This window comes from Asterias rubens, chromosome 16 (genome assembly GCF_902459465.1).
Source record: "Asterias rubens chromosome 16, eAstRub1.3, whole genome shotgun sequence".
NCBI lineage: Eukaryota > Metazoa > Echinodermata > Asteroidea > Forcipulatida > Asteriidae > Asterias > Asterias rubens.
In genome coordinates this window covers 8324861-8348157 of record NC_047077.1, presented here as the reverse complement: position 1 = coordinate 8348157, position 23297 = coordinate 8324861, and the positions used below count along the sequence as shown (strand labels likewise).

Below are 23297 nucleotides of genomic sequence, written 5' to 3'. Positions count from 1 at the left end.
CAGCCACTGCAAGTGGTGGTGGACTTGCGCCTGTTGAGGCGTCTGTATTATTATCTCGGAACCATCAGCCTTACTGAAGTTACTGGACGAGCCCAAGCCGATCTGAGCTGGAGCCCAAGCCGACGTCCGAGTCAAATCTTAAGCCCAATCCTAAGCCGAAGCTAGCCGGTGCCCACACCGCCGAAGCCAAAGCCACTTCCTTGGAATCGAAAAGGGCCATTGGGGAAAACTATAAAGTGGTCTATAAGTGGTCTATAAGTGGTCTATAAGTGGTTTATTTGCCTGCATAAACAAGCAGTGCAAGTCCAAACGAACTAACTTACAAGAGGAATCTTGACACTACTGAGAAGAGTGCCCTCGAGTGCCGAAAGAGGAAGTAACGCTGTGATTTTGCTTAGTACATCAACTTGTCTATCAATAAGTATATCCTCAAAGTATGTCCTCAAAGTGTAAGCAGGAACAATCTCTGCAATCCACTTTTAATTTTATTGAGGGTTAACCCTGCCCTTTAAATGTAGGAAATAACGTAGTTTCTTATTTGACGGGACTGAAGTCTAGTTCCTCATAAAACTTTAGTGGTTTCACAATGCGTTGTAGTACACGGAACCATGCTGTAATTGGAGCGAACTTGTATCATGTACTGTACATGTATATACGTGCGTTTAAGTATGGTACACACTTGTACATACGGTGGTAACTTGAAAAACAGTAAACGAGACTGAAATCGCCGATTATGCTTTTATTTCTGGTTTATTGTGGATGGTAACGCGGACAAATCTACCACCTACACACACACCATGACGGATACTAGTCTGGACTAAATCTTTGGCAACGATCTACAAACAGATTGGGTTTCATTTGTGGCTTCTTAGTTTAGATTGAACTATGAACTAATATACGTAGAAAGCAGCTTGGCTTCGCTCGGTGGTATAAACCCTATGGTGCTTTACCGTGCTGTCCGGTTTAGTGGAGATCCTGAGGTGTTTCTTGAGTTTGTATTGGTTGGGCCGAGTCAGTCACCATGTTGTTTTAGAACTCCTCGCACCTTTCCACATTTTGTTTGCACGACATTTATTCATTGCAACATAAGTTGTTTTCTTGGTGGTGGAACATGGAGGAAGGAGGTGGTTAGAATCGCGTTCGACACCCCCCCCCCCCCCCAACCCAGGCGCTAACAACAGCTGAAAATGTCATAAATGGTTGACCTAAACTTCAACATTTCCTGGAACATGGTGGGAAACTACCTTCAACAAGTACAAGAGGTCAAGTTCAAGACTGACTCAGAGACAGAGAAAGGTGCAGATACAAAAAGGTTTTTCGACTGCAAGATCGACTATCTTATCTAGGATTAGACAACTTGTATACAACACGGGTCAAGGTAAGCATGGCATAGTTAACACAATGTGATAAAAGGCTTTTGGACACGTTTAATTATATTTGTGAAAGACCAGTATTCTTGGAAAGAGCAATGGAGAGCTGTTAATAGTATAAAACATTGTGATGAGCTATTACTAATAGTATTAGTCTTTCTCAGATTCAAATATTTTATTTAGTGAAAAATTACCTCTTTCTCAAAACCCCTATAATGTTGCGGAGCGGAAGAATGTGATCGCCTGGTATCCGCGCTGTTGGGCCGTAACCTCAAGGCTACAGGCGACATAAACCAGCAGCTGAGCTGACTACTGTCACATACCACACATGATTACATTGTGATACCTTGCAGTTTGGTCCAGTAGGCAGGGATGGTTTCTTGGTGCAATACGTTGTTATTCACACTCAACTATCGCGATGCACGTAGGCCGGAATGTTTTACCTCATAGCTCCATGGTTTTACCAACCAAAAATCTCAGGGGGTCACAGTCTCCTGCACACCGGTAGGCGTTGGTTCAACACTCGCTCTAGCATAATGTTTCTTTCTTCAAATTCCAAAACATCTTAGAAAATGTTCAGTCTGGCGTTCCGCTTTTAATTACGTCTTGTCATTCCAGTCTCAAAATTAATTGGCTCTTAATGGATATGAATCTCCAATTACTCCCTGATGAGTTGTGGCTGATCAGCAGGTAGTAGTTGGTGCCATCAATTGCGACTCACTGTCGAATGCTGAAATCTGAAATCTCAGTTTAAAGGCAATGCTTGATTTAAGTGCGGCTTTTGACACCGTGGATCACACTATTTTGCTCAAGAGACTACGTGATATTATTGGTTTACAGGGCAATGCCCTTAAATGGTGCCAATCCTATTTGCAAAACAGACCACAACATGTACGCATTGGCAATTCCACATCGGACCCAGTTGTTCATGATTTTTCAGTCCCTCAGGGGTCGGTTCTTGGACCGCTGTGGTTCACGGTGTACACCTACCCAGTTCATAGCATCATCCTGAAACACAAACTGAACTATCATGTATATGCTGATGACACCCAGTTGTATTTCTCTTTTAAACCATCCAAACATTTTGCTGATGAGAGCATCAGTCGTATTGAAACGTGTGTTGGTGAAATTCGTGTTTGGATGCAAGACAATTTCCTTAAACTTAATGATAACAAGACTGAATTTATGATACTTGGTTCACGCCAACAACTCTCTAAAGTTACTATTCCCCATATTAATATAGGTGACTCCGAAGTTACCGCTGTTACCAAAGCTCGTAATCTTGGTGTGGTCTTCGACTCTTCCATGACACTTAATTCACATATTTCTAGTATTGCACGTTCTACAACATTTCACATTCGTAATATAGGCAAAGTGAGGAAATATTTAACACAAAAAGCAACTGAGCAAATAGTCCACTCCGTCGTCGTTTCCAGACTTGACATGTGTAACTCACTTCTATATGGTCTTCCTAATACTCAAATTGAACGACTTCAGCGTATTCAGAACTATGCTGCTCGTGTTATCACCTTAAATAAAAAGTCCTGTCATATAACTCCGATTTTGAAAGAATTACACTGGTTACCCGTAAGCAGTAGAGTTAAGTATAAACTTCTGCTTTTTGTGTATAAATCACTCACCAACAATGCCCCTGCATATATTGATGATTTACTCAAACCATACAATCCTCCTCGCAAACTCCGGTCTTACAATTCTAGTCTCCTTATTGAGCCCATATCCAATCATTCATGGGGAGACCGATCTTTCTCACATGCTGCCCCACGCCTTTGGAACAAATTGCCAGCACTAGTAAAATCATCTGTTTCTTTAACACAATTTAAGAAAAACCTTAAGACACATCTTTTCAACCAAGTATTTGAGAAAATGGTTTGATTTCTACCCTTCGATGTTTTCTTTGATATTGCATTTGTACTGTATTTCTCTTCAACATGTTCTGGATTTCTTCTTAGCTTAGGCTTACGTTTCAATTTTGGTTATTGTACATGTAAATATTATTCTTTGTATTTAGCGCCATGAGCACTTTGATGGATTTGTGCGCTTTATAAGTTCTCATTATTATTATTATTATTATTATTATTATTAGTTTTGATAGTATTGTCTCAAAGACCAGTATCTTCAATTGTGTATCCAAAGATATGCTTAAAATAACAAACCTGTGAACATTTGGGCTGAATTGTTTTTCACAGTTATTGAAAGTCAAAACCACCCTCGCGCATATCCATACGTGCTCCGACAATTGAAATTGACTTGGTATGTCTGCTGCCACCAGCGTCTAAAAGTGTCTCAATGGTCATGTCCATGCCATGCAACGGTGGCCACACTGATGGTTGTGTGTGATCCCACCCCAGCAGGGTAAAGTTCAACTATTTGCATATCACGCTCACATCACTATAAAAAGATTGATTATTACTTAAAGCATCTTGCACCACTAAAACACGCGTCTTCTTTGCGTGTCCGTCAGTTCAACCCTAGATCCCTTGAGATTTGCGGAATTATGTTGCCGACCCATAAAGTTATCGACCTTTAACCTAGTTATCTAGATTAAAGCTAGTCTTAATTCCAAGATGCTCAAGTTAAGTTTGACGTGAAAAGGATGTAGTCACGAGAAAAAAAAAACGTTGTCGCCGCTATTCTTGACTCCAAATCTGGGGCGTCTTGAAACAAAGATTATGCTTTGACATTTGCAAGTCGTTGTCTGTTGCGCATGCGGCAATTATCTCGCGAGAGGGCCAGCAGCTTTGCGGGGGACCCGTGATCTTGCGAAAGCAGTCTGTTGTAGCGGAGGGAGAGCCGCATCTCGGGTAACGCTTCTAGATTGCACAAATAGGAGTTAATCTTTTATTCACTCCGGAGTTTCGGCGATATCTCACACACGCGACTACCTTTTGAACTGAATGTTGCGCAGGTTAATTTATTTGTATACAACTACATTATATAGGATTGAAACAATTGAACGCTTCAAAACATTAAAGGTATAGTTCACCTTCATTTGGTATCCTTTAAATGTAGCACCTGTTCTGGGAGTGGGTTGATGTAACTGGACTAGCTGGAAGATTAATCAGACCCAGATTAGTCCAGGGTCGGTGGTGGGAACCTCTGTGGGTTATTTAAAGGCAAGTGGGTGGGAAAGGGCGAACAGTGCCTTGACCTCAAGCCTGACCTCAACAGCTGTTTGTGCTTTTCAAGTGATTGGTGTGTAGTCTTGGATTTGATCTTCGTGTGTTACCGTTTGATTCGCGTACACGTTTGAACCAGTGTAGTTAAATAAGTCGTTGTCTGGGCGCTGCCTCGATTTACATAGTTATGACACCTTATTGCTGACTCTGCAGCAGACTATCAAAGTACTAAAACAGAGCCTTGAGTAAAGACTAACTTTGAACGCTGTACAGGTTGATGTTTCATGTGGTCATAAGGTTGAAGAGAATCATAGTGGCCTTGTTTCAAGACGTGTGCTTATAATACCAGATAAATAGTTTACAAATAAAAAAGCATACTGGTACGCAACCTTTCGTGTCGTCCTAAGACAGTAGTTTGACCTTAATGTGGAGGTCACCTAGCGATCTGTCTGACCATCAGTAGTAGCATGATGATTTAGACTGCGGGCAAAATGAAGTGGTTTTTTCCTGTTGGTGCTAATCAGTAAATCTTAATGAACGGAAAGACACGATGAGTGTACACCCGGAGTCATCATATATATACACATCCCCATCAATTAGGGTGACGTCACACAGCTGTGTACTACTGCGTTGATACAATGTAATGCCATGTTGCAGGTGTCTTTGGGCTCATTGATCGTTACCTTATGGAGATAGAAACCAAGGATAAATCAAACAAGTGAAAACAAAAGATCCACATAGGGGAATTCTAAAGGCCTGGGTGCTCCCCTTAAGGAAATTGGGGTATATTTAAGATGACGTCACAAACTGTACAGTACAGCCATTCTATTTTTAGCATCCCAGTGGAGACATCTTTTGTTCTTGAATCTTGAATTGTTGTACTCTCCTAAAAGCATTGCTGCTGTCCTGGAGAGAGTGGGTTGGAAAATCAATTGGATTGCGCTTTGTGCTTAACTGCTTATGCTGTCAATATTGTGCTTATCAGTTGTGGTTTTGTCAATTAAATTTATGCACAAGTTAGGATACACCAAAATGAGAGTACAGGGCCCAATGTCATTGCTCTGCTTACCGTAAGCAAAGAATCGGCGCTTACGGAAGCAGGGAATTCTGTGCTTTTTACGGCAAGCGTATTTCATGGGTTAGCTGCGAATTTTGGATTCTGCGCGTGCGTACTCCACGTTACTAGGCATTCTACGCTTACAAGGCTAGCGCAGAAATTCGGCGCTTGCACGTATGCAGGGAATCGTCATCGTAAGCGCAGAATTCGGCGGTAAGCAGAGCCATGAAATTGGGCCCTGGTCTTTGACATTAATTTACCAAACGTGTCACGTCCCAAAGCAACCGCCAATGACTGTGCCAATGATCTCGGAGGCTGGTTTTGTTCCTCTTTGATTTTTCCATGTGATACTAAAACAGAGCATAGTGTGCCAATTACTCTGAGATAAACAACTTAGCACGTTGATGGAAATGCAATCCAAAAGCGTGCAAGCTCCACGGTCAAGGCTAATGACAGTCACATGAGTCAAAGGCCATGGATTAGCCATGAATACTCATCAACCACATGAGGCCAACTAAAAAGAATTTTAGCGTCATCCTCATGTTGAAAAAAAAAAAAAAAAAAAAAAAACGGCCTCTAATAAGGAAGTGGGCAGGGACGCTAAACATGTTTATATTTGTATTTGGCCTAATCTCTTCTGAAACATACCAAGTTATTTTGTTTTTCTCTCAGTTACTAATCAACAATCATGTAAAGTGACTTGAAATAAATCCACCCTTCAACTATTGTGAAAAGTTCAACAGTTGTCTGCCATATGTATTGTTGACACAGCCCATTTGGAAGTTATTAACTGCTTCCGGTTTTAACAAAAGGAGTAAGGGGTCTTCCGAGCTTTCTCTTATATTGCAATGTTTGAATCATGTTTTCTCTCTAATAAATAGTCTTTTCAGAAGTGGTGTTGTTTTTAGGTAAGAGGTATAGGGCTCATGTGTATCTACAGACTGTACTAATGTTTCCTGTTCGCATGATGTGGATGGTTATTATAATTAGATCTTTCCATTGTTGATAAAAACAAACCGTGCTGGTTGGCATGGACGGTAACGGCATGGACGGAGAATCCTGGATTCTTGCCAAAATTTGATTCTCGCGGAGTCTAGCAGACCTCTACTCTAGGCATGATGGACCGCCGATTTTTAGTAAAACACTCCATCGTGTTATCAGAATTGTTTACCCCGTTTCTGATTCAACATGTTCTGCAAACTTTCAATAACAACATACCTCCTATGAATTGGTTACCTTGTTTCCAACAAATTCAACACAATGTTTGAATATTACTTGTGTAACATCTTGGTTACAGATAGTGACACTTTGAGCCCTACATCAAACTCTTTCACTGACGCCTTTTGATTTTATGATTATGTTGATTTTTGAGGCTCATGCGTGGTGAGGTTTCATGTATTTTGGGTTTGCGGTGTACCCGTGTGCACTACATGTCTGTGTGGTGGTACAAAGCGAAAGTGGTAGTCCCGGCTTCCAACCTTCCGGCCGGGTAGTAGTTAATAAGCAGGACAATTATTTTTAATGAGAAATGTCCCGAATTCCAAAAATGTACTCCGCGGCAGTACCCTAAAATAGCAAGACAAGAGTTCAAAAGAACATACACAGCAAAGTTTGATCATTATGGTGTTGGACGCTTGGTGGCAGCAGACTTACCAGGTAAAATCCATTGTTCTCTGTAATGTGAGCATGCTCAGAACTACGTAAACTATGGAAATTTACCTGGTAAGTCTGCCGCCACCTAGTGTTCAAAAGTCTCCCATTGGGAACGTAATAACAGTGATTGTGAACAGTCACTAGTAATCCGAACACATCCACCCAATAAAAAGTGCCCCTGGCGCTTCAAAAAATAGCAAAGGCCATATTCAGTTGGACGTTTGAAAAGCAGGATAATTTATGATTTATTTTTTTATTTGTCTATAGCTTTTTTGAGTGAGCCGTGCCAGATCATTCTAAGAGGAAGGCTATTCCACATAGGGTTGGGTCGCTATATTACAAACCTGTAGTAGTCACATTAAGTAAAAACATGCTTTTGAAAGCTTAAATGTTTGAATGTTATTGAAAAATCGCCGAGATATATCAAACTTTCATTCTATCCCTAAACCAAGGGATTGGACACTTTCGGTAAACACTATTGTCCAAAGGCCGATACTTCGTGCATCACAACTTATATAAAATAACAAACCTGTAAAATTTAAGGCTCAATCGGTCATCGGAGTCGGGAGAAAATAACAGGAAAACCCACCCTTGTTTCCGCACGTTTCGCACGTGACATGTGTTTACTATAATCCGTAATTCTCGATGTCGAGAATTTATATTTGTTTTAATGTTTTCTCAAAAAGTAAAGCATATCATGGAATAATATTTGAAGAGAAGTCTTTTACCATTACCTTCTGTAAACCCTGTAAGTTATTTGTAAGTCTGTGAACTTTTGTTTTCTGTTCCGAAAGTGTATAATGGCTTTAACATCATACTCAATGTATATATATATATATCTTGGTATTGTACTGTTATTGCCTATGCAAGGAATAGTCAGAACATTCGTTGAAAACCATGACTCACTAAGCACATCTGGGATACCTTATACTATAGCTCTATAGTATTATATGCACGTCCATGTTTTCACTGCATAGAGTAGCTTTTTGGTTTGTGCGACTTTCATTTTGTTCACGTGTTGCCGATACCACAACAGTTTTACTGTATGAGCCTCAAATTACCGGAGAAGAGATATCTATTTTACACAAACGTCTGGATTAAAGATAGTGAAGTGCCTCTTTTGTTTTTGAGCGTGAGAGAATCGGGGTTAGAAGAGATCCACACGCACCGGCCGTGTTGTCACAGTGTAGGACGTGGACCACTCATGGAGAGAGGCGGAAACACTGCGCCAACAAACTAGCACAGTTTTGGTTCATGTTCATGGTTCTTCTCAGGGGTTGAATGGCGGTAATCAATCAATAAACTTGCATGTGCCCTTGACCTCATGAAGCAGCACCCTAACAATCTTGGTTTACGAGGATCGGCTGCACAGCGTGCACGTGTACTTGTAAAGTATTGCTGACGGTACCATGAATGGGGGATGTGTGTGAGGGAATGGCAGATTGTCACCGCTGAACCCACTATGGAAAGTGTAAACACACAACACTTGTCAATGCAGAGAACTGGGACAGCTATATAGGCTCTGTGTACTTGAAGTTGGGAGTAAAATTATTCACAAAGATGGTGGACTCACTGGTGTTAAATTTGACATGCACGTGAGCATGGATATGTGAGTATGTGTGGCAAATTAAAGTTTGTTATTGCTTTATAACCTTTTCTGTTAGTTTGATTTGAAAGACAAGGTATAGACACACACTTGTCAATGCACAGAGAACTGGGCCAGTAGGTTATGTCATGACTAGGGGTGTATAATAATTATGCACTAAATTTTGGATTATTTTGGTGTTCAACTTGCGGTGAGCATGGAGATGTGTGAGTATATTACGATGCCACTTTGTGTGTTATTGTCTTAAAGGCAGTGGCACTATTGGAACTTGAGGTCTCGAAATCAACCATCTAAACGCCCACAACTTCGTGTTGCAAGGGTTATTTTTCTTTCATTATTATCTCTGCAACTTCGATGGCCGTTTGAGCTCAAATTTTCACAGGTTTATTATTTTATGCCTATGTTGAGATACACCAACTGTGAAGGCTAGTCTTTGACAATCACCAATAGTGTCCACTGTCTTTAATCTCTTTTGTTATGTTTGAACATAACACACGGCACTTGCCAATGAGAGAACTGGGCCAGTAGGTTCTGAGTAGTAGAAGTTGGAAGCATAGTATGTCCAAAGGGTGACTGCTCTATATTCCGACATCCCTATGTTCCGACACATCATGTTCCGACACCCATATGTTCCGACACCCCTATGTTCCGACAACTCAACCTATAATCCGACACCCCTGTGTCGGAACATAGGGGTGTTGGAATATAGGTGTGTAACCGTTCAAAGATATACTGGCAGGTGTTCAACTTGACTTTGAGCATGGAGAATAACACGCAAAGTGCTAAGCACATACTCACATGATGTGAGTATGTGCTTAGCACTTTATGTGTTATTGTCGTTACCTCTTTTGTCAATGCAAAGATAACTGGGCCGGACGGGCTGTGTACTTGTGAGTTCTTGTATAAAGATGGTGGGTTGTTGTTCAACTTGACAACATGCTTGTGATCATGGAGCTAGTGAGTATGTGTTGCCACTTGAAATCTGCTGTTGCCTTTACCTCTTGAGTTAGCTTAAATGGTTTGAAAGACAAACGTGTAGTGTAAACACACGACACTTTTCAAGTTTTCAACTTTTGGCTGTGTTCTAGAAGTTGGGAGTTCATGTACAAAAATGGCGGATTGTGTTCAACTTGACATGCATGTATCACTAGCTCTATGTCCGTGCTCTATGCGCCATGCATGTACTGTGTATGGGAGTTGCCACGTTGTGTGTCTATACTTTGAAAGAAGTGTGTAGTGTCAACCCATGTGACATACATCGAGAACTGCTCCAGTGGGTTGTGTAGAAGTTTGGAGTTGAAGATTGCCACTTTGTAATGTAAAGTGATACTTCCTATTGTGTAAGTTTCAATGACACGATTCTGTATTTAGATAACTTGAAACAGCTGTACTATTTGTTGTCGAATAACAAGTCAACTCGATGTTTTAAAGGTAGATAAATAACCAAACCTGTGCTTGTTTTAGTATTTATCGCCATTCCATTACTTCTCCCAACGTGCATATTACTGTGAGATCTTAAAGGAGCATAAACACTGAACACCAAAAAAGGGATGCTTTTTCGGTTTTTGTTTGTTTGTGTAAGACATTTTGAGAAAATGCTACTTGGTTTGTGGGTGACTGCTCTTCCGACACCCCTGTGTTAAAAACATCCGAGGGTGTCGGGCAGTGGTTATGGTTAGGGTTAGGATTAAGGTTAGGATGACGGTTAGGATTACGGAGGTAGTCGGAACATGGTTAGGATTAGGATCAGGATTATGAAAATAGTTGGAACATGGTTGGGTTATAGGTTTAGGATCAGGAAGAAAATACACTGGGGGTGTCGGAACATTGTGGCCTTACCATTGTTAGCCATTGATCGTGATGTTCACTTTTTGACACTAATAGGTAACGGTTCTGTATTCTTACAGACCCAGAGATACCAACATACACGATTTGGGCGTAGCAAATACGATTTCGAGCCGTGACTACGATGCTACGATAATACTCAATAAAACACGCTAAACAAGCCGCCCAATATAATTTTATTAAATCGTACAATACATGCAAACAACGAATCAACTATTAAGTGGAAATAAAAATTAAGAAAAATATCCAAATAATTGTAACAGAAAAGAAAAAACACTTTTAATTTTAGAAAGCAGTGTTGAATAATAGCGGCGAATTCACTCGAACATGGTCGTTGCGTGCCCTCTGATCCCCCGCTGGCTGGCCGGATGAGTATCTTTACGCTAGTGCATTGCTGCAAGTTCGTACCCATTGATCTCTATTTCACGATGGGGGAATAGTGCACACGTGCGTGGGGAATGAGGTTGTGTGTGAGCTAACGTGTCACAGTAACCTCATTCCTCACGTATCCACTATTATTGTGCCCACGCTGTCTGTACATGTACTTCATCCATGGAGGAATAAATTAGCGAAGCGTGGCACAAAAAGTATGAAATAATGGCGACAAAAAAGGAGACCTTCTGAACAAAAATACCTTCAACTGAGTGGCCTGTGAGATCTAAGCTAGACAGTTTCCATGTTTTCTTACTAGTAATTGTAGCGCCGATGTCCAGACAATGCCCAAAATACGGACACGTATTTTTTGCCCAAAATCCGGACACGTTTTTTTCTTTTCTTTTTTTTCCTTTTTTTTTTCCTCCTCTCTACCAATAGTTTGTTGTTGCATTTCTGATCATTAAAACAAAAACATTTACGTAAGGCTACCCTTTGTTATGTTACATTTATTTTTGAAACAAAGTCAGAAGATGAGGGATTTTTTTTTTTTTTTTTTTTTTTTTTTTTCACTGGCCATTATAAAGATTTGTAGCTGTTCTGTTAGTGTATACAGAGGTAATTGTTATTTCACAACAATGCCTGAAAATGAGCTAATTAGCATTGTAGAGAGTTATAGAAAGATCGGTTTAGGGAGCCCAAGCTGCGCTCGCCTTTAACTTTTGGGAGATGCTACTCTTTTTTACAATTCAATGTTGGCATCTCTGCAGACCATGTCACATCACATGTGCACCGAATTCAAACTCTGGTGTTTCTGGTCAGTAGAGTGTGGGTTCGAATCCCCATCCGCCGTGACACTTGTGTCCTTAAGCAAGACATTTCCCCATTGCTTCGTCCTTCGGATGGGACGTTAAGCCGTTGGTACCATGTGGTATGTTCACATGTAAAAGAACCCAGTGCACTTATCGAAAAGATAAGGGGTTCGCCCTGGTGTTCCTGGTTTGATTGGCAGCATATTGCACCACAGCACCTTGTAAACCATTACATGGTGCTATCTAAGGATTAGGTCTCATAATTCAAAAACTTAGTCCCACATCTTGCAGAAAATACTGTATGTTACAGGGAAGGAGCGTCACTGAGTGGCGGACATGTGCGCTAACTAAGAAGCCACATAAATATAAGAAAGCATAAAATCTTAAATTTTTGAGAGGGCACCTCTCAAAACTTATTTTTATCATGATTGAAATGATTTGGAACTTAACACAAGGAATATTTCTCAAGATAAAAAAGCCTTTAAGAATCTTTAAATCCTACAGGATTTTATAGGCACGTCGCATATATAGATATTGTTTATAGGGGAATTACCACTGTGTAGTGTCTTGCCTGTCAGTAAGAGGCCTTATTAAAACAGAAAGGCCATCGAGAAATGTTACTCTATTTGTAGACAAAGGTACGGGTGACTGTTGTACGCATAAGCATTCATGTATTGGCCTATATGCCTAGATTTCTGCTGTGATGTTCATTATAGAATCCCACATACCGTAATACATGTGGACCCACAACTCTAATTCAATCAGAGCGAACATTCCAGTCCAACGGTTCGAACGGGACGGGTGTTGTACTTATTCTAAGATGGCGCGGCCTGGATCATTATTTGTTGAGTTGTTGATTCTTGGCTATATGTTTTCAAAGTTGCCGGGAATCGTTTAAAGGCAGTGGACACTATTGGTGATTACTCAACATATTATTTGACGCATACAAACTTACTTGGTAACGAGCTATGGAGAGCTGGCTCTCTGGTCAATTAGTGCAATAATTTCATCATTGGATATTAACATGCAGTGACCGTTAGGTACATATCTGCGTTATGATGGGTCCGAGGTAATTTTGTACAATTTAATATTTGTTTGTAGTTTACATATATGCATGCGATTTTTGTGTAATATGAAAGTACATGTACGTGTGAATTTACAGCGAATCTCCATGAAATTGATGTGGTTTCAAAGATACATCTGACAGAATCCCACCAGGCACTCGACCCATGGTATCTGGCGTTATCCACGTGTCTCAAAGTGTGATGTCAGATGTTCCGGGTGAGAGTTCATGAAAGTATTTCCATGTATACAGCTGCTTTAATCATAACCACAGTGCCCCTTTAAGCTGCTTGTTCTCACGTACAACAAGGTTGAAAACAACTGTGCACCCAAAACACTTCCTGGCATTCCTCAAAACCAACGCACCACACACCAAACATGGTCTACCTACAACTTTTCCCATGACATCTCCTTGACTCCACGAAATAGAGAATACCGCAGCCTCGCCAGTTAACCAACAAATCCAAAGCATTTCAACCCAAATACTGCACCCATCCTCTCCCCCTTCAGTAAAAACACCGGCTACTTACAAACCTCCGCTCTATCTAATCTTTTCATCCCACCCTTCCCAACTCGCCCCAAGCCGACTGCTCCAAACCCGATCTTAAGATATGGTAAACCTTGCGTGTAGCTAACACTACGGATTTATTTCGTATTGTACAGTTCAGTTTCACAGATTATACACTGGTAGGCCACTATATCATACTCGTAACGTAACGTAACCTAACGTAGCGAAACGTAACGTAACGCAACGTAAAGCGATTACCTGACAGAGGGCACGCTTTTCGGTTGACGATTGCCTTTAGTAAGAAATCGATCAAAGATTTAAGAGCTGCATGGGCGATTCGGCGCGCTAGCTAGCTGCATGCGAACGTCTTGGAAGTTGGAACCAAGACTATGGGCCGTCATTTTGATTTTACTCTATTCCAACTCATTGTAACCAAACTGAGGCTGGACGAAATAATAGTCAGGTGCCATGCGCAATGAGCATTCATTACTGTTATTGGTCCACCATTTTTTTTACTGGTCCAGATTGTAAGGTTTTCTACCAACGTTGTAATATAAGCACGTGACCTGTAATTTTGACTTGTGAAGTGGTTTAATTTGTTAATGGGACTTCAGCAATAAACTTGCCAGCAGGACTTCTGGATGTGATTCTGAGTTGTCCTCGGGTGCTTTTGGTCAGCAGACCACTGGCCACGGTGGGTGGTAAACAGCGGTCCTGTCCAGAACCAACTCATTTTACCCAGCATACTCTTAGCAAATTGAAACACTGTTTTGCCCAGCACAGCTTTCCCCCAGATTGCACTTCAGCAATGGTGGCCCCATACTATTGATAATCTTGTTGAACTGCTCGCCCTTGGAATAAATTGGATTTAAAGACCACCATTTAAATTGGACTTAGCTACAGTATACCTCTTATGACTAAATAAAATTATGAAGTATTTAGTATTTAGAGTGTTGTGAAAACGTGACCATCGAACTTCATTAGGCGGTGACTTTTTCACTGGTTGACCGTCGGTGTGTTTATTTATAACTAAATGGAAAGGGCATGAATCACGTGCTGGAATGACACATCTTACCCTGATATTTGATTCTTTCTTATTACTTCGGAACTAGACTATCACCTGTTTCTTTCGTCGAAAATGACGGCGTGTCATTGTTGTCAGTTGGTACTTCGTGTCATTACACCCTATTCCTGATTCGGTGCCACGTTTTGACTGCAAGAACTATTTGTAGATTATGTTGGTAATATTCAGCAATGACAACGTGTGACCGTGTGTAACACCGGTTAGTCAACTCGACCTTCACACTTAGAGTCACGGCTTCGTGCAAACTAGACTCGTGCCAAGTCGTTATAATCATTAATGGTTTGGACAACTCGTTATAATGGTCTGTGGAGTGTGGACAAGTCGTGATAATGGTCTGTAGCAATCAATCGATGAGCAGGGAAGATTTTAGATGTTTCGTGAAAACTTTAAGTGACCGAATTGGTTAAAGGAGACAGTTCCATAGGTATGGGGCATGTGTGCGGAAGAAACACGATCCCCAGCAGCAGAAAGTACCTTCAGAACTGCCAAGAGTGTACTGTCTGAACCAAAGTCAAGGACTGGGGCATGTGTGCGGAAGAAACACGATCCCCAGCAGCAGAAAGTACCTCCAGAACTGCCAAGAGTGTACTGTCTGAACCAAAGTCAAGGACTGGGGCATGTGTGCGGAAGAAACACGATCCCCAGCAGCAGAAAGTACATTCAGAACTGCCAAGAGTGTACTGTCTGAACCAAAGTGAAGGACTGGGGCATGTGTGCGGAAGAAACACGATCCCCAGCAGCAGAAAGTACCTTCAGAACTGCCAAGAGTGTACTGTCTGAACCAAAGTCAAGAACTGGGGCATGTGTGCGGAAGAAACACGATCCCCAGCAGCAGAAAGTACCTCCAGAACTGCCAAGAGTGTACTGTCTGAACCAAAGTCAAGGACTGGGGCATGTGTGCGGAAGAAACACGATCCCCAGCAGCAGAAAGTACCTCCAGAACTGCCAAGAGTGTACTGTCTGAACCAAAGTGAAGGACTGGGGCATGTGTGCGGAAGAAACACGATCCCCAGCAGCAGAAAGTACAGTCAGAACTGCCAAGAGTGTACTGTCTGAACCAAAGTGAAGGACTGGGGCATGTGTGCGGAAGAAACACGATCCCCAGCAGCAGAAAGTACCTTCAGAACTGCCAAGAGTGTACTGTCTGAACCAAAGTCAAGGACTGGGCCCAATTTCATAGAGCTGCTGAGCACAAAAATTTGCTAAGCATGATATTTCTTCCTTGATAAAAACAAGATTGCCATAACAGATTTCCACGTGATTTTCGGGATGAGCAAACAACAGCTATACCAGTACCAAGCAATATGCAACAAATGGAAATTTGGTTGGTAATCCTGTTTTTATCAAGGAAGAAATTTCATGTTTAGCAAATTGTTGTGCTTAGCAGCTCTATGAAATTGGGCCCAGGTCGTATGGGGTGGTAAACCTTGATGAGACTGGTGAGATGTTTAGGGATTTTATTCTCTCATGGATATCTTGAGGTGACAACACCAACCCAAGGCGTTAATTTTAACGGCCTAGTTTTTGCAGTGCACCCATTATCGTTTGCCCATGGGATTTCATGCAGTGTGTATACATGGATGATGTGGTTTTACTCGACGCACATGCCGACTTTGTTTAGTCTGGAGCCAAATGTTTGACGTCTTGATGACATGAAACGGTCGAGACGTGTAATAAATTGTCTTTGCCGTTTGTCAGTTTGTCAGTTTTAGGAACGTCAGGTCATGAGTATGCGTTAAAGGAACATTGCAGTGCTTACACAGCATTTGCTTGCATTGTAAGCACTTCATGTAATCCACCAAATAGGCCTACATAATCAGTCAAACCTGTAGAAGTTTGAGATCGATCAGCCATCTGAACTGTGTTACGAGATACACATTTTGCATGACATCGTTTAAAATAGAAAATGAATAAAACGCTCTCTGAGCGATCAGACATGAATATTTCAAGAGATGTTTTCTTCTATCATCATCATTAGACCGTGTAAGTTTTATGTTAATCTGTGATCTTAGACAAGTTTTTCTTTACCAATTCTGTAGTGTTCCTTTAAGTTTTTACCATTGACGGGGCCTGGAAAATGTCTGTACTAGACAGTGTAGGCATAACCTGTTATATCACGTGTTTATCTACAAAAGAGCCACAGACCCTGGATTTCCCGCAGTCATGATTTGTATACGCGACCCAATGGAAGAATACCATCAAGTCATAAATTGACGATTGGTTTGTTTAGATCATGACAACTTTTGTCCGGAAGAAAAATTTAGGCATCTGTGATTTTTACAACTCTTGAAAATAAAAAAATTGTTGAGCATGGCGAATCTCTACTGCATCGGGCGAGCTTGTGCTGCGCGAAATATCGTGCAACCCCAATTTGAAGCAGTTTGTCAGGCATGCAAACAAACAGCCTTTTGGAAACGTTCGTGCAAAAGTGGTAAAGATGTAAGACTGAAGACCGTTGTGTTTTTTTCCGAACTGTCCGTTTCATCTTCTTTTTTTTTTTAAATTTCAACGGGTAGGCTACTGTGAGAGTACGTGTTATATTTCCATGTTGATTCTGTATCACTCAACATTGACCCGGGTTGTGTTGATCCAGGCTCGGGTTATCACTGAGTTCCCATAGGATTAAAACCTGATGGGGTTGAATTCCTTCATGAGTTAAGTCCATGTCTATTTGTACAGTGACCTGCTCCAAGGGTTATCACCAGCACACGTGTGATGGGCAGCAACTTGACTGGTGGCATCGGGCCAAAAACGTGTAATACCAATAACGGTGGCATTATGTGTGGGGCCTTTCTTTCACTTAGCCCTTTTCTTACACCTAAATCCTTTTAGCATGGAACCTTGCTTAATTTGAGCATGGAGGTAGAAATGATTTTAAAAGCATGGTTGTGGGATTTTACAAATTGCACTTCGTGTCTGAAGACATGTACAGTTTGTGACTGGTATCCTGCTCATTTTGGCATAGGAGGGAACTTCCAAGCATCGTTTTCCATTAAATTTAGCCATGCTTTGGTCTTGACGAAGGTAGTTCCCCACCCTTCTCCTCCATCAATTTTCCGCAAAAGAATTCACTGACATGTATACTTACTCTAAAGCCTTTAAGGGGTTTGGTATTAATATGTTTAATGTCAACCATTAGACATCATTTAAAGTGACGTCTTTGGTTCGTCCATAGAGACAGTATACCTCAGGTTCTGACCCACTTCCCACTGGGAAGCTTCAACGATAGCCTTTGACAAGAAGCAATTTCCTGGCAGCACTAAAAATGGAAATTTGTTTCTTGGCATGTGAGGGAAAGTGGTTCAGGAATCAGTGACCCCTCCCCCTAAGGATTAACTTATCTCTGCACCATAACATTATCTTGTATAAGCTCTTGGTCTAGCGATAGACCGTGTGTGAGAAATGGCTCCCTCTGAAGTAGCGTATAGTTGTTTTTTTAAGAAAGAGGTAATTTCTCACTCAAATAGTAAGTTACTCTTCGCTTGAATATTTCAAGTAGCTGTGCGTCCTAGCCTGCTGATATTGTAGTGACTCTGTAATTTGACCTTCGGGTAACTTGAAATTTTTCAATTTAAATTAAATTCAAATTATCAAAGCAGGCTGCCGGCAGTGGCTCTACATGGAGTTATCTAACAAAGTTTTATTTATAGCCCGCCCCCCCCCCCCTACCCCCGTGCGTTTTTATATGCAGTGCGCGTGTAATAACTGGGTGAGAGTTCATTTATTTCAGGCCGACAGCAACAGGCCATGGTCCAATTTCTTTAAGTTGTGAAGCAGAAAATTCTGCTTAGCAAATTTCTTAGCTATGCAAGAAATGAGGTACCAGTCGCAGCCCCTTTTATCGATAGCTTCTGCTGAAATGGCAATAACATGTGGTCCTCTTGGGGCCTGGTGGCACGAGGCCATTTTACAGGCAGCTCGGAGTAACCATAGAGAAAGAACAAACCAACTGCGATGCATGCATGCAACGGGGCTATACACATGAGGCATTCTTCATTTAATGTCAGGAGACAAATAAATGTGAACTTTAAAATGTGAATATTTTGTTGTAATTACTTGGTGACTGCGTGGAATAATTACCTTTGAACAAAAACCACTACATAACAACAACATCAACAAGAAACAAACAATATTGCACAAGTGATAGTTCCATACATTAAAAACCCTCATATAATTATGTATTTGCCCGTGCTTGCCTCACCCCACCGCTAATACCAATGTCTGGTAACACTATGCTAAGAATAAGAGTAAGAGCAACCAACAATGAACACATTTCCTGCAGATTGGTTAAGATATAATGGTCTTCCTTTTTACATTTCGCGTAAGCAGTTTCTGTACTATCTCGATTGTATACTAATTATGTCTTCGTTTTTATCATTCCCCTCCGTTCTCTTCAACCTATTCTTCCACCCTACTTGTCTGTCTATCGCCACGCCCCTTCTCCTCTCCTGCCATCCTTTCTACAACAGAAACGATGAGCTGTTGAACTTGAACCACGTCAGAAGGATGGGATGGAGGTGATTCATGTACCGTGTGGTGCTGTAAACGTCAACATCAATGCACGTGAGAACGAGGTTGAGTGTAGCAATACATCTGTGGTGAAGCCAAGTAGAGTCCGGAATCTTCACTTCAAAATCTGTTTTTGTTGACATGTGTTTCGAGTGGAGTAGGTGATTTGGATTAAAAACATTGTTCCTGATTCTATTGGATGTGCTAAGAGGCTGTGGCTAGACATACGATATGGATAGCACAAGCATTTTGTCGAGGAGTGGCATTTTCCGCTCACGGAAAAGACTGTTTTCATTTAGTCTGGTAGCCGTGACCTTAACGTTAGGATTAATTATGCTCGGGGGACAGCGGCCGCAAGGGTTGTACAAAATACACAAATCGTTGGAGTCCGGCGCCAGGTACAAGCCAACTCCAGAGTCGCCTAAGGGTAAGAATGACGTCATCAATTTGTACACTGAAAACGTCATTACCTTTTTGCAGAACATTACAGGAGCTAAACGCACTTCGCCGATAGAGGTCGCTACGCAGGAGCTGAATTGGCTCCACGGGGATGTGACGTTACCAGAACAAGCATACTCTGATATTGAGCCACATAACGCGAGCAATGCTTCATACGCCAATCAAACAAATGCCACAGTAATACCTCGAAAGGCAGTCAATGAGCAATGCGCTAAATGCTGCTACAGCTACACCCCTATCGAGAAAGGAATTGCAGAAGTGTTTCCAGACTATGCCCTTAAAGAGAAAGGCTGCGAAAAAAGACTACCAGACGCTATGATATTTGGCGTTAAAAAAGGCGGCACCACCACTTTAAAAAACTTTGTTAGCTACCATCCGGATATCGCGTTCACCCCTAAAGAGTTGAAGTTTTTCACGTCGAGCACTGAATTCAAAAAAGGATTGGAGTATTACAGAAGTCAGATGACCTACTCGACGCCAGAGCAGATCTCAATGGAGAAGACCCCGGCTTACTACCATTACCCTAAAACCCCTTCGCTGATAAGCAAGACGCTACCGAACGTCAAGTTGATACTTATCATGCGGGATCCCATTGAGAGAGCCGTGTCAGACTTTGTCCACTTACAAGTCACCATTGCCAAGAAGTGCCCATATTTACTGTCCTCAAACGCCACTGGCATGGAACTCCTTGACCTTATTAATGGATGTACAAAGAACAGCGGCTATTTCATGGCTGATACCTTTGAGAAGTCGATCATTAACTCGGACGGTGAGATCAGGTCATCCAATCAGCTCATCGCTAAGGGTGTGTACGTCAGAGACATACGGAGGTATCTAAAGTACTTTAAGAAAGAGCAGATACTTGCGCTTGATGGAGAGGCCTTTATAAATGATCCTTACCCCACCGTCAAGAAAGTAGAGAGCTTTCTTGGCATCAGGGATTACTTCACCAGAGAATATTTCTACTTCGACGTTCAGAAGGGTTTCTTCTGTCTCACCGAGCCGATACCAAACAACTGCATGAGCGCGTCGAAAGGGCGCCCTCATCCGGAAATACAAGACGCCGTTTTGGAGAAACTCAAGGATTATTACCGGCCATACAATAAGGCCTTAGCTCTGCTCATGGGTGTTGATCTGCAGTGGTCTTCTTAATGAGAAAACTTTCTACGCAAAACACTATTAAATTGTAAGACCTTATTTATTGGGTAACACTAAGGGTATACATTGTACAAAGTTGGTAAGACACTACTCTATATTATTGCAAAGGTCGTGGGTTCGAATCCCACCCGTGTAATATGCCTGTGATATTGTTGTTGACAGAGCTCAAGAAAGTACTGACTATAAAGTATACAGTGGTTACACACATCGGTATAGTGTAGGGTGGGTAAAACCAACATTAATATTCTTTAACCCCAACGCAAATTTCCACCTATTCTGCGAGTTTCTTCCATGTACAGATCAGTCAATTATTGTCCCCACCGATTCTTCACCCACCATTTCACCGATTAAAAAGTAAGTTCAAAGATGGAGTGCACATGACGTCATTGGTCGCCATCTTTGATGAAAAACAAAGAAGAGTGCATGCTAGCGACCTCAGCCAATACAAAAAGTTCACTTGTGCAGTGCACTATGACACGTTTTATACAGGGGTCTTTTGCCAGACATAAAACGGATTAATTTGTTTGACAGAGACCCAGATCTCAATTTATTTCGAGTTTGTTTCGGATCACATTCGAGTTCAACTGGATAACTTCCGTGGTGGGTTTTTGAAATCAAAGATGGCGGCGGCGGACGTCGCTATTGGCTTTGGCTTGGGCTTCGGCTTCAGGCTCCGGCATCTTGTTTGAAGCCCTGCGCATAATTTTCATGACAACCGCGGACCAAGCTAGTCTGAGCTGAATCTGGAGCTAAAAGCCGTGGTTTCGAAAAGGGCCATAGTAAATCATTCTGTTCACAATGTGCAGAAAAATTTTGGTTAGTTATACACATTTCACTCTCTTTGGTTTGGTTTGTTTAATATTCAAAATATTATTTACTGAGGATGCTGCTTTTATTGACTGTTGTCTTAAAGGCTAAAATATACTTTTGTTAATTGCACTAATTTAAAGAACCCAATTCTTGTCTCGTACATTGACTTGCTTGATCACAAGGTACTGCTTAAATTTGATATCCTCAGACTATTGAGACAGTTGCTACGTCACATGATTAGGGGCAAGCTTTTGCGTATTAAGATTGTGAAAACCACACAAAATTATGAATGAATTTGCATGAAACACATATAAAAATTATAACAAATCTGTGCAAATTTGGACTCAATCGGTCATCTATGTTGCGAGATAACAATGTTGCCAATGTGTGTTTTCAGATGCTTAAAAAGGCTTCGAGAATTAAGTCTTAATATTTGAGTGAGAAATTACCTCTTTCTCAAAAACTACATAAGGCCTACCAGGAGCCGTTTCTCACAATGCTTTATACATAAAAAATAAGCCATTGCTCTTTACCTTGTAAGTTTTTTGTGCTAACAATTATTTTGAGTAATAATTACCAACAGTGTCAAGTGCCTTTAAACACACTGTTTTGTATGTAAGGCAGGTATGCTGGAAATATTTGTTTATAATTTGTTTTAAAAACGGTTTATATTATTCACTTTAATTTTGTTTCTCATTCCTATTAATACATTGGTATTTTATTTGCTCTGTGAGCGAGATATACTAAATTATTTTACCTTTTGAAACTTTCTCGACATGTTTAACATTGGCTTTGATTCGTCCGATTGGTTAATTTTGTTCACAAACAAATTAATTACATTGAATGTGAGTTGTTGGAACGCTAGGTGGCAGCAGATAAACCTTATCGCAATTACTCGGTGGACGTGCACTGTAGACGTTGAATGGGGTGCATGCTGGTCTAGCTATATAGCGGTCAATGTTGATCCCTAGCTATACAAGCATGCACCTCATTTAACATTAAGCATTTGCGCAATGGGTATTAATTGCGAAAAGACTGTTCTGAGCTTGCGGTTTTTTTTTTGTTTTTTTTTTTTAACCTGACAAGGTACAATTTCATTTAGTTTTTGAGAAGGAAATCACGCTAAGCAAAAACAAAACCAGGGATACAGTCACAGGCGATAAACATAACCTGGTACTTTGGTTGGTACTGTGTTTCTGCTTCCAAAGCACCATAACATAATGGCTATTCTCCCCTAATGCCCTTTGGTCAGAAATTCGTCGCATGTGACGTCAGTTTAGAGAGGGTCGCATGATGTGATAGTAAACCATTGTTGCACAATCATTTGCAGTCATGGTTATTAATTAATAATATTTTTTTAACGAGTGTATAATTTGTATCAAATTATATCGTCATTATTTTGTGTTATTTTTATCTATGGTGTTTGTGTGAATTATTTGAAGTCATGCCTCAACTGAATCCAATACATTTATTCCCCCACGCGTTTGAATATACGTAGGATTTGACTGCAATTCTCCATGTGAAATGGAAGCGAGGTCAAAGGTGTTACCTTCCTATAGTGTGAATGAGTGGGGATCATTTTTCCATGGTGTGCAAAAATGTTGACATTCGTAACAATTTGAGAATGAAACTACTCTGGATTTTCGTTCTAGGGGTATCATATCACGCACTAATAAACCTCAAACATTCCAGAAGTGTCAACTACTTATAAAAATACACGTCCTTTGAAGAGACCGAGAAGCTGTGAAGTTTGCCCAACCATTGAGACCATTTCTACCTACATGATTCAACACAATGGATCGAGCCGTGCGTGAAGTTGCAAACACATTCCACAAGTTTATTCTCATAATGTATG

The 23297-nt window shown here is 41.0% G+C and overlaps 1 protein-coding gene across 4 annotated transcripts; it reads left to right on the top strand.

Moving 5' to 3' along the window:
* Positions 1-679: 679 nt before the first annotated feature.
* LOC117300718 (heparan sulfate glucosamine 3-O-sulfotransferase 1-like) lies at positions 680-21828 on the top strand. 4 transcript variants are annotated; one of them, XM_033784474.1, is made up of 2 exons: positions 680-1378; positions 18976-21828. In XM_033784474.1, the coding sequence occupies exon 2, from the start codon at positions 19247-19249 to the stop codon at positions 20624-20626; it is 1380 nt and encodes a 459-aa protein (XP_033640365.1). In that variant the 5' UTR covers positions 680-1378; positions 18976-19246; the 3' UTR covers positions 20627-21828. The 4 variants fall into 4 exon arrangements, with proteins under 4 accessions (XP_033640365.1, XP_033640366.1, XP_033640367.1 ...); XM_033784475.1 differs by lacking the exon at positions 680-1378 and adding an exon at positions 8439-8826; XM_033784476.1 differs by lacking the exon at positions 680-1378 and adding an exon at positions 10092-10163.
* Positions 21829-23297: the final 1469 nt, after the last annotated feature.